General features: G+C 36.8%; 1 protein-coding gene across 1 annotated transcript in view; it reads right to left on the reverse strand.

The window, feature by feature from the left end:
• LCAT (lecithin-cholesterol acyltransferase) overlaps positions 1-13,419 on the reverse strand; it is a 167,815-nt gene that overhangs the window by 55,930 nt on the left and 98,466 nt on the right. The window contains exons 3-4 of the mRNA XM_053695326.1: positions 8,882-8,997; positions 3,288-3,383 (exon numbers count right to left, since the gene is read on the reverse strand). Of these exons, the coding sequence (XP_053551301.1) occupies positions 3,288-3,383; positions 8,882-8,997 (212 nt within the window). The remainder of the gene's footprint in view (positions 1-3,287; positions 3,384-8,881; positions 8,998-13,419) is intronic.

The raw sequence follows: 13,419 nt of genomic DNA on the forward strand, positions 1-13,419 counted from the left end.
GAATGGGTAATAAAGGGATTATCTATCTTTTTAAACAATAAAAATTATTGTGTAGACTGTCCCTTTAAGGAAGGTTTCATCATATGAGAGGTCTGCTGTAAACGGTTGATTTTAAATCCTCAGAAGAGTTGTATCGTTTAAACCGAGTGATCAAGACACAGCAGCCTATCGTTAGTGCATACAGACACATGCAGCTCGTATGTGGATTACTAGAATATAACAATTGTTGCAATGTGCATCCACTGTTAAAAGGATTATCATATATGTACATATTATGTATCTCATCACCTACGCAAGTGTGAATGATCATTACAAAATGGTTTCATTGATATAAGGACTATCTGATCACACTGTTTAGGATTTTTTCAATTCTCAGGAGATTTTGGATTATTAAGGCTGAGTGACTCTCTATATATATTGTTTTAAGTTTTGCTTTTCAAGTTTGGGGGGAGTTATATCTAGATTTTGGACTTTTTTAGATTTGATTTGATTTTTTTAGTATGAATATCGTTTGATTGCATGTTGTAGTGTGGACACTTTTCTTGCTCAATTCAGCGGATTTGCATGGTGGTTGGGGTTTGTGTGAATGTGAATGGATGTACATTTGTACCTTTCATATCAAGAATTGAGTTGTTTGCCCTGTTGTGGTGAATATATTACAATTAAACATGTATTGCTAAGACTCGTTTGCTGGGATTTATTTATTTGATATTATTTTAGAGTATGGGACATGACTCTATGCCGTGCATGAGCATATTATTAGGTAGGAGTAGCTGAAAGATAGTGCTGTCACCTGTTATTTATATTTAGTAATATCTAACTGTGAAAAACTTTCAAAATGCTCTGAGCTAAGAGGTCGTTTTCAACTGCTTAGAAATCAGTTTGAACCTTGCTAGGTTTAGCTTTTCAAAAATACCACCAAGGGAACAAAGCAAATTTGATGATAAAAATAAAATGGAAAGTTGTTTAAAATTGCATGCTCTATCTGAATCATGAACGCTTAATTTTAACTAGACTGTCCCTTTAACTTTTTCTTTATATTGCAAAGTTGTTTCATTATATATGAAAGTTTTTATATAAGCATTTCAAGGTTTTTACAGTCCATGATTTTATTCACAACTTGTGACTGTGTTAAGAGGCGGGAACAAATCTTTATGCGTTCCACGATTTTTAAGTTGTGATTTTGCAGTCATTTTTTTCTGCAACATAATAGTTTCATGAATGGGTATAATTGAATCTAGGCTTTCGACTTAAAGGGACATGAAATCCAACATTTTTCTTTCATGATTCAGATAGAGAATAAATTAAACAACATTCCAATATACTTCTATTATCCAGAGGCGTAACTAGAAACCTCTTGGGCCCGGTGCAAGAATCCATGAAGGTCCCCTTAAAAATTTAGATTTTTATACATTCAATTTTTCTCTTTTTTTCCCCCCAACTTGTAACAGTAAAAAACAATTCTGTTAATCATGTCAACTTTACACTTAAAATGAGAAAGGGGAGGGAGAGAGAGACAAAGGGGAGAGAGGGAGGGAGAGATAGACACAGGGGAGAGAGGGAGGGAGAGATAGACACAGGGGAGAGAGGGAGGGAGAGAGACAGGAGAGGGAGGGGAGAGAGAGAGAGAGACAGGGGAGGGAGGGGGGAGAGAGAGAGAGACGGGGGAGGGGGGAGAGGGAGGGAGAGATAGGCACAGGGGAGAGAGGGAGGGAGAGATAGACACAGGGGAGAGAGGGAGGGAGAGAGACAGGAGAAGGAGGGGGAGAGAGAGAGACAGGAGAGGGAGGGGCTGGAAGAGAGATAGACAGGAGAGGGAGGGGGGAGAGAGAGACAGGGGAGGGAGGGGGGGGAGAGAGAGAGAGGGGAGGGAGGGGGAGAGAGAGAGAGAGACGGGGGAGAGAGAGAGACAGGGGAGGGGGGGGAGAGAGAGAGAGAGACAGGGGAGGGAGGGGGGAGAGAGAGAGAGACAGGGGAGGGGGAGAGAGAGAGAGAGAGAGAGAGAGAGGGGAGGGGGAGAGACCCAGGGGAGGTAGGGAGAGAGAGAGAGAGAGAGAAAGACAGACATAGGGGAGGGGGGAGAGAGACACAGGGGAGGGGGGAGAGACACACGAGAGGGGGGGAGAGAGATACAGGGGAGGGGTGGAGAGAGTCACAGGGGAGGGGGGGAGCGAGTCACAGGGGAAGGAGGGAGAGAATGGAGCTCCTTGCTGGGTGACAACCCTATTATGTAGTTTGGGGAGCAGAGGCGTTATAATAGGTGATGAGACAGCACTGCCTGCTTGCCCACTGGGCTATTTTTTTTTTTTTTAAATACTGCCTGCCCAGTACCCAAATCTTAATATCACGTATGATACAATTTAAATATAATGTGTATTATGCACACTGTCACACACTGTCTTCTAAACACCCATATAAAGCTGCTAAACAAAACTGCCACAGCGCTAATGGCATTGCCTGGTTACTTGCCTGCAGTACACATCTGGGACCGTGATCTCAGAATTCAGACACAGCTGCCACTTACTAGAAGCCACTCTTAGCTCTGCTCTCCCAGTGTCGCGCTGCAGACTCCCGGACTCACAGTACTAACTACATGTGCAATCAATCAGGAGGAGCCAATGTGTACTCCAAAGCTGTGAAGTTGCGGCAGCATTAAATTAAAAAAAAACACCCAAAAAGTTTTCACGTGCTTAAGCTGGGGCCCGGGCCCCCCCTGAGGGCAGGACCTCCTGGGCCCGGTCACAGTCCCGACGGCTGCATCCTCGGTAGTTCTGCCCCTGCTATTATCTAATGTGCTTCGTTCTTTAGATATCCTTTGTTGAACAAATAGCAGTACACATGGGTGAACCAATCACACAAGGCATCTATGTGCAGCCACCAATCAGTAGCTACTAAGCCTATTTAGATTTGCTTTTATACAACAGATTTTAAGAGAATTAAGCAAATTAGAAAAGAAATAAATTGGAAAGTTTTTTAAAATCGAATTCTCTTCCTAAATCCTGAAAGAAAAAAAATTTTGAGTTTCATGTTCCTTTAAGCCCATTCTGAACAAAATGGGTAGGTTTAATATTAAAAAAGATTTTCTAGGAATATGTTTTATAATAAAACATGATATATTAAAAAAAATATTCTAATAAAAAGATATTAGAAAGAACTTATTTTACCTCACAAACAATATTTTACTACATACATTGTAACCTGAGTAATACATAATGATGTGGTCTAGCAGAAATAACTTGTGTGATCACATTTGGCTGCATATAGTATATAGAACTTCATATACTCACTGGGAGCTATGCGCCAGTCATAGGGAGCAGCTCTGACATTTTCATCCCTTACGTAGCCATTATTAACCAAATGCTGCACAAGGGTGTGGAAATAACCTGCAAGAAAGTGTAATGAGCAATATAGAAAGATGCATCTTACAATGACAATTTACATAACAGGTGGGAACCCCTGGGCCCTTTCCCCCCTTTTCCTTTATTTTTTTTCCCTTTTGTTAAGGTTTTGATATCATATAAACCCACACACACATAGGTATACATAAAACACACACATAGATATACATACACACATACACCCACACACATGCATATACATACACATACATACAGTATATATATATATACATAAACACACGTTTAAATATATATACACACACATATACAAATACACACATTACACACGCACATACACACATAGATATACATACACACACATATACACAAACACACACACACATGCATATACATACATATACATACACGCATACACAAATAAACACACACAAACACATATGTGTACACAAATACACACACACGCACATATACACACAAATACGCAAATATACACACACAAATATACACACAATAATACACACACACACACATACATATACACAAATACACATACACAAATACGCCCACACATATACACACGTACACAAATACACACACACATACACACGACAAGTACACCAACACACACACAAATATACACACGTAGTCAAATACACACACATATACACACGTACACAAATATACACACATACACAAATACACACACACACACACATATACACACAAATATACACACATACACACACACACATATATACACACGTACACAAATACACACACAAATACACACACGTACACAAACACACACACACATATACACACAAATATACAGACGTACACAAATACACACACATATACACATGTACACAAATACACACACAAATATACACACGTACACAAATATACACATGTGCACAAATACACACACACACATATACACACGTACACAAATACACACACAAATATACACATGTACACAAATACACACGTACACCAACACACACACACAAATATACAGATGTACACAAATACACACACACATATACATACGTACACAAATACACACACAAAAATATATAGGAGAGAAGGAGATGGCTCATACCACACAGCAATGAATAGGGCAATGAGGGACCAACTGATGATGGGCAGAAGAAGCTGAAGAAAGAACATACTTAAAAAATATTTAAGATGTGGTTAGTGGTAATTTTTTTTTTAGTGTTGTAAGGTTTAGGAGTTTGAGGATTGTGGGGGAGAGCAATTAGCTAGAATATTATACAGGGGAAATATCTAAAGGGAGGTATCTTAGGTCAGTCCACAAGTACCCCTAACAGGCCAGATTTTCATGATGTCTTACTAGAACACAGGTGAAATAATCAGCTGGTCAGTAACCATGGTTACTAACCTGCTCTCACCCATCAGCTGATTATTTCACCTGTGCTCTAGTTAAGGGGAACTTGAGGATTGGAGTTGAAAAACACTGTCTTAGGTGATTGGACAGTTACTGGACGGTGTAGGGAAATGGTAATAATATAGGGATCTTATAGGTTTTTGAAGGGCTACCATGGGGGATCACCTAGTGGGGCCAGGGGTTTCATTACATAGGTATTGGTTGGTAAGGGTCACCAGATGCTTTCTAAAATAACAATCGGACAGATTACGAGTTTTTGTCGGTAAGGCTGTGCGATGCTAACGCTCCTTTTTTTCTTACCACTCACTTAAGACAATGCTGGTATTGCGAGTTTTCTGCAAGCCGGCGTTAGCCTCAGAAAAGTGAGCGTTGAGCAAAATTTAGCTCCACATCTCACCTCAATACCAGCGTTGCTTACGGTAGCGGTAAGTTGGCAAAACCCTGAGTCTAAACACCCCTAATCTTACACTTATTAACCCCTAATCTGCCGCCCCCGCTATCGCTGACACCTACATTATATAATTAACCCCTAATCTGCCGCTCCGGACACCGCCGTCACCTACATTATACTTATGAACCCCTAATCTACTGTCCCCCCAACATCGCCGACACCTACATTATATTTATTAACCCCTAATCTGCCCCCCAACGTCGCCTCAACTATATTAAATTTATTAACCCCTAATCTGCCGCTGCCAACGTCGCCGCCACTATAATAAAGTTATTAACCCCTAAACCTAAGTCTAACCCTAACACCCCCTAACTTAAATATAATTTAAATTAAACTAAATAAATTTAACATAATTAAATAAATTAATCCTATTTAAAACTAAATACTTACCGATAAAATAAACCCTAAGCTAGTTACAATATAACTAATAGTTACATTGTAGCTATTTTAGGATTTATATTTATTTTACAGGCAACTTTGTATATATTTTAACTAAATACAATAGTTATTAAATAGTTATTAACTATTTAATAACTACCTAGCTAAAATAAAGACAAAATTACCTGTAAAATAAACCCTAACCTAAGTTACAATTACACCTAGCACTACACTATCATTAAACTAATTACCTAAACTACCTACAATTAATTACAATTAAATTAAATAAACTAAATTATGAAAAAAACAACACTAAATTACAGGAAAAAAAAGAATTACAAGAATTTTAAGATAATTACACCTAATGTAATCCCCCTAATAAAATAAAAAAGCCCCCCAAAATAATACAATTCCCTACCCTATACTAAATTACAAATAGCCCTTAAAAGGGCCTTTTGCGGGGCATTGTCCCCCCAAGTAATAAGCTCTTTCACCTGTAAAAAAAAAATACAATACCCCCCCCAACATTAAAACCCACCACCCACACACCCAACCCTACTCTAAAACCCACCCAATCCCCCCTTAAAAAAACCTAACACTACCCCCTTGAAGATCACCCTACCTTGAGCCGTCTTCACCCAGCCGGGCACAAGTGGTCCTCCAGAGGGTCCGAAGTCTTCATCCTATCCGGCCAGAAGAGGACATCCAGGTGGCATCTTCTATCTTCATCCTTCCGGAGCGGAGCGGGTCCATCTTCAAGACATCCGACGCGGAGCATCCTCTTCATCCGACGGCTGACGACTGAATGACTGGTCCTTTAAATGACGTCATCCAAGATTGTGTCCCTTTAATTCCGATTGGCTGATAGAATCCTATCAGCCAATCGGAATTAAGGTAGGAAAAATCCTACCGGCTGATGCAATCAGCCAATAGGATTGAAGTTCAATCCGATTGGCTGATCCAATCAGCCAATAGGATTGAGCTTGCATTCTATTGGCTGTTCCAATCAGCCAATAGAATGCGAGGTCAATCCTATTGGCTGATTGCATCAGCCAATAGGATTTTTCCTACCTTAATTCTGATTGGCTGATAGGATTCTATCAGCCAATCAGAATTAAAGGGACACCATCTTGGATGACATCACTTAAAGGACCAGTCATTCAGTCGTCGGCCGTCGGATGAAGAGGATGCTCTGCGTCAAATGTGTTGAAGATGGACCCGCTCCGCTCCGGAAGGATGAAGATAGAAAATGCCGTCTGGATGAAGACTTCTGCCGCTTGGAGGACCTCTTCTGCCTGGATCGGATAAAGACTTCTGCCCCTCTGGAGGTCCACTTGTGCCTGGCTGGATGAAGACGTCTCAGGGTAGGGTGATCTTCGGGCAGTTAGTGTTAGGTGTTTTTTAAGGGGGGATTGGTTGGGTTTTAGAGTAGGGTTGGGTGTGTGGGTGGTGGGTTTTAATGTTGGGGGGGTATTGTATTTTTTTTTACAGGTGAAAGAGCTGATTACTTTGGGGCAATGCCCCGCAAAAGACCCTTTTAAGGGCTATTTGTAATTTAGTATAGGGTATGGAATTTTATTATTTTGGGGGGCTTTTTTATTTTATTAAGGGGATTAGATTAGGTGTAATTAGTTTAAAATTCTTGTAATTCTTTTTTTATTTTCTGTAATTTAGTGTTTTTTTCGTAATTTAGTTTATTTAATTTAATTGTAATTAATTATAGTTAGTTTAGGTAATTAGTTTAATTATAGTGTAGTGTTAGGTGTAATTGTAATTTAGGTTAGGATTTATTTTACAGGTAAATTTGTACTTATTTTAACTAGGAAGTTATTAAATAGTTAATAACTATTTAATAACTATTGTACCTAGTTAAAATAAATACAAAGTTGCCTGTAAAATAAATATAAATCCTAAAATAGCTACAATGTAACTATTAGTTATATTGTAGCTAGCTTAGGGTTTATTTTATAGGTAAGTATTTAGTTTTAAATAGGATTAATTCATTTAATAGTAGTAAATTTATTTAGTTTTATTTAAATTATATTTAAGTTAGGGGGGTGTTAGGGTTAGGGTTAGACTTAGGTTTAGGGGTTAATAAATTTAATATAGTAGCGGCGATGTTGGGGTCGGCAGATTAGGGGTTAATAAATGTAGGTAGGTGTCGGCGATGTTAGGGACGGCAGATTAGGGGGTTAATAAAATTTAACTAGTGTTTGAGAGGCGGGAGTGAGGCGGTTTAGGGGTTAATAAATTTATTAAAGTGGCGGCAATGTCCGGTCAGCAGATTAGGGTTAAACAATTTTATTATAGTGTTTGTGATGTGGGGGGGGGGGCTCGGTTTAGGGGTTAATAGGTAGTTTATTGGTGTTAGTGTACTTTTTAGCACTTTAGTTAAGAGCTTTATGTTACGGCGTTAGCCCATAAAACTCTTAACTACTGACTTTTATATGAGGTAGGAGTCTGGACAGGAGAAGGTCTACCGCTCACTTTTTAAGGCGATCGTAGTACCGGCGTTAGGCAAATCTCATTAAAAAGATAGGATACGCAATTGACGTAAGGGGATTTGCGGTATGCTAAAATCGCGGAAAAAAGTGAGTTATAGACCCTTTCCTGCCTGACTCGTAATACCAGCGGGCGTTAAAAAGCAGCGTTAGGACCCCTTAACGCTGCTTTTTAAGGCTAACGCAAGACTCGTAATCTAGCCGAATGACTGTAATGCATATTTGTCTCACTGTTTTTACTACTTCATTCTTCTTGAATATAGGCCATTATTATTTTTTGCCAAGAAGTGAGAAATATTTGTGTTACAATGATAATATATGGCATACATACAGCTGTGTGTTTTGACGTTGGTAAAGAAATCCCATAAGAAAGCTGGTACAGGTAGAAAACCCTTTATCCAAAACTGCTTGGGACCAGAAAAGGTTTGGATTTTTGAATATTTGGATCTTTAAAATGGGACAGTTGGGAGAGGGCATAGAACCAAGTAAACAACAATATATGTCATTTAGTCAGTATTTTAATGTCATAATACAGCTTATACATCTAACTAAAGGTAGTTTTATATCATTGTTTAATACGTTTGTGACTACAAGCAAGGAAAAAAGTAATTTTTGATAAAACATTTTTTTAAATATTTGTGATAAAGTTTGAATTTTAGAAAAAGTTTGGATTTTGGAATTCTGGATGTGGGAATTTGTACCTGTATAACAATAAAGGAATATTAAGACTAATTTACTGAATGCAAATTAAGAACTCAGCCTCTTAGAAAACAGACCCCCTTACCTGCCAACTTGCTTTTATCCAAGTATTCAACTGAAAAGGTCTTTCCAAACCCTGGAACATGTATATCTACTCCTGGAGCATTTGATGCCATCCGTGTGGTCTTGTTGTAAACCACTCTACAGAAAGCAAACACAGGTTACACTGGCATCTGTATGCACCACACACAATGTCCTATATAACACTTTCATTGCAAAAACAACAATAAACATTTTAATCATAATGAGATTTATTTTTGTGTTTACTAATTAAAGGACCAGTAAATACAGTAGATTTGCATAATCAACAAATGCATATTAAAAAGACAATGCAATAGCATTTAGTCTAAACTTCATATGATTAGTAGTTTTTTTTCTGACAAATTTCAGTTATGCGTATTTCCACTCCCCCTGTATCATGTGACAGCCATCAGCCAATCATAAATGCATATAAGTATATTCTGTGAAGCTTTGCACATGCTCAGTAGGAGCTGGTGACTCAAAAAGTGTAAATATAAAAAGACTGCACATTTTGTTAATGAAAGTAAACTGGAAAGTTGTTTAAAATTGTATGTTTCTGAATCCTTAAAGTTAAATTTTAACTTGAGTGTCCCTTTAAATGCACACGTCTTAGACTGATCTACCCAATGTACAGATCAAGTACAAGACTGAACTGCCCAGTAAACTATATGTGATTGGCTTTAGAAAACAAAGCTGTGTAATGAAAAAAGTAGCTTGATTGATAGGCCAAGTTTAGGAGGCTCAGCTAAGGTAATTATTCCTCTTTATTTAGAGTAAGATATGCTAAATGTTATGTTTTTGCAGTGTTAGAGATGCTAACTGTTAAGGGACATGAAACTTTCTTGAAATTTTATCAGACTTTTCAATTTACGTTGTTATGTATTTTGATTATTGGAATTATGAATATTGATAATTAATAACAATAATAAAATTATCGTCAGCAATGTATCCAATTAATATAGTAGAATCTTATCAGTACACTCCAGTGAAATGTTATATAATCTCTGTAGTGTATTCCAAAATAATACTATTGAGATATCTAGAAATTAATGACAATAAAATTATTATTAAATATTAAGTTAAAATAGTTCCTGAGTTCTGATCTTGTAATTTTTATGAACACAGTGATTATATTTATGCAGTAAACAGAATATCACATGAACAGATATATGTTGCTTGACTATTGCAATATTAAAATATACAGCAAGCTATAGAAATATTTAGATTAATTGTCAATTAAATCGTCTGTTACCCTGGATAATGACACAATATTATTTATAAATTAACCTTAACTCAAAATATCACAATTACATTTTACTAGAACAATTTATAATTAGCCAGTAGCATCAATCAATTGCACAATATGGATTACTAACTGAACCCAAATTTTTTCTTCAGTGATTCAGATAGAGCAGCGGTTCCCAACCTTTTTTCTCTCCCGTACCCCTTGATTAGGCTTTTCATTTATGAGTACCCCCTCTCTTCATTACCCACACCCATCCCTCAAAATAAAGGAAGCACTTTTTTTATAGGGGAGGTAAGCTATATCTGAATGGCATACGACTGTACGTGTATCAACAGGATTAAAGCTCAGATCTCATTCTCACGAGGAGCCCTGCTGTGTGGCTGGCGCCCCTGGCAGCTGCCTGGTTGCCCCTAAACACGGCCCTGGGGGGGGAGTCAAAGCGTAATGATCAGAAAAATAAATAATTTAATTTGTGAGATCAGATCGATATAAACCACCCAGCCACTATGGACGTTTTTAGTTGGAAGTGAAGCAATCTGACTCAAGCAAGCACTAGCATTAGTACTTTACTTACCAGCACTGACTATAACTTATTTGGGGATGCAGACCCGCCACGCCTGTGTGACTCGCAACCTCCACAGCTCTACCACACGTGTCTATGCAGCTATGCTGCTGCTGCAGTGCTGTTTCTAACTGCGCACTCGCAGTCAACATTTTGTGCACGGGGGTGGGTGAAGCAGGAGGCTAAGCTGTCTGGTGACAGGGTGATCATTAATATGTGGACCGGAGTCATCCACACCCGGTCCACATATTTCAGGTGCAGGGGCTCCCATCTGCCTATATGCCAGGCCAAGACTTCACTTGTAACTTTCCGGCTGAACGCTCCTTCCTTCCACAGTTCCACGATGGTTATTAGTTGATGACTCATTGAGAGTGCCCCCCCCGACCCTCCCCCCGGATCTTCCACCATTACCAACAATATTTTTGAGTACCCCCAACTGGTCTGCCAAGTACCCCCAGGGGTACACGTACCACAGGTTGGGAACCGCTGAGATAGAGCATGAAATTAAAAGCAACTTTCTAATTTACTCCTATTAACAAATTTTCTTCATTCTCTTGGTATCTTTATTTGAAATGCAAGAATGTAAGTTTAAATGCAGGCCCATTTTTGGTGAACAACCTGGGTTGTCCTTGCTGATTGGTGGATAAATTCATCCACCAATAAAAATGTGCTGTCCAGAGTTCTGAACCATAAAAAAGCTTAGATGCCTTCTTTTTTAAATAAAGATAGCAAGAGAACAAAGAAAAAATGATAATAGGAGTAAATTAGAATGTTGCTTAAAATTGCATGCTCTATCTGAATCATGAAAGAAAACATTTGGGTTCAGTGTCCCTTTAACAACACTTGGTTAGCAAATATGGGCCAAATATTACAGTACCAATCTTAACTAAAATCCAATAATCTGATAGAATTTCCAGGAAGTTTAACTTAGCAATTTAACCAAAATAGTCTTATATAATTTCCAAATTCAACCAGAGAAATGTATACACTTCCAAATAAATCAATATATTATCGATGCAATAGCAATAAGTTATCATCAAACCAATATAAAGACAATTTCTAATATATATCACAGTAACTTCAAATCAATTCATAAGTATAAAATACAAAATCTCTCTTCTCCTCAATAGTAAATTCACTTAATGCTAATATAATTATTATCTGGAATACACTGATCTATTTAATATTAGGTTATAAATATGAAGTACCTATTTACTCACAGCTTCAGCTATACTATTGCTATAAAGAAATCTTAACCTATAGTACCTACTTATACGTTACTAGTTAGCCAATTTGAGAGTTTCAACATCCAGTTTCTTCAATGTCATATAAAGGAAAATATCCACAACTTGGAAGGAACAGTGGGACCAATAGTTTGCTCTTTTTCTTTAAAAAGAGTGTCCCACACAGTTGTCTCACAAAGACTGTGTAATCCCAGGCAGCAGATCAGTAAGTGTCAGTAAATCAGCAAGGATTAAGGCCTTCACTTCTACTGTGTGGAGCTTATGACTCTAACATAGCGCCTCCTCCATTCTTGAATCATTCAATGAGAGGACTTCTTGGTGTGAACTTAGCTCTCATTAGCCACTTACTCCCTTGGTAATTTAATTCTCCATAATTAAATACCTTGGCTGCATTATTCATATCGACCACCAGGGGGGGGGGGGGTTCAGGCCCTTGAATTAAGTTTTTATTAGTAAAATATTTAATGCTTTTTTTTTTTTTTTTTTTTAAATACATGAATGTCATTTTCTTTATACATATTTATAAAGTGTCTATTTAAACACACTATGATTTCCTAGTTTTAATAAAACAATGGGGTAATTTTCATATGTGATTTAATTTGACTGCATATATATATATATATATATATATATATATATATATATATATATATTTATATTTATATATATAATGCTAGACAGGGGTATAATTTTATATCTGCCAATATATATATAATCCACATCTCCCAGACAATTTCCTATTTATAGGGTTATCAAGGGATGAATTTGGAGAGCTATATTATATTAGAGGAATTGGTAATTATAATTTAATTTTCAGTATTATATAAATAAATAGTTCAGGAAATTTTAAATAGTATAATTTAATTTCATATTCTGCTGTATATTTTGTTACACTTTCTAGTTATTATCTATGTCATAACATACATGTAATTAGAAGTTTAATTCTGAGGGAGCTAATTATTTAGATATATTTATACTTGATTTTTATTTCATTTAATATGAATATATTCCATATTCTGAGGACATTTCTTTATAATGTTATTTTGGGTGCATAAAAAGATAATTATGATATAAATCATAGCACAAATTATATGGGTACGTATCAGTCATATTTAGAACCTTTGATATTTTCTAAATATAATTTGTCAAACATTTTAAATATCTCCAATACAGTTATTTATTTAATTCACATCATAGTTGTGCTAGGCATTAGACATATCTTCTAGACTTATATATATTGGTACATTCATACAGTACTGGTGTATTAAATATATGAAAATTACAGATATAAGTAATCTCATATATTGTTTTTTTTTTTTTTTTTAATCTTTTTATTAAGAATCCAATCAGTAATATTTTACAACATCTCAAAGAAAAAGTAGTTACAAATCAAATACAGTTTCATGTACGTTTTCAGGTGACATGTAGTTAAAGTCACATTGAGTCAATGAAATACAGGTTTAGACATTAGGCATGACAGAGATTTAGTT

Source organism: Bombina bombina, chromosome 1, assembly GCF_027579735.1.
Source record: "Bombina bombina isolate aBomBom1 chromosome 1, aBomBom1.pri, whole genome shotgun sequence".
Taxonomy (NCBI): Eukaryota; Metazoa; Chordata; class Amphibia; order Anura; family Bombinatoridae; genus Bombina; species Bombina bombina.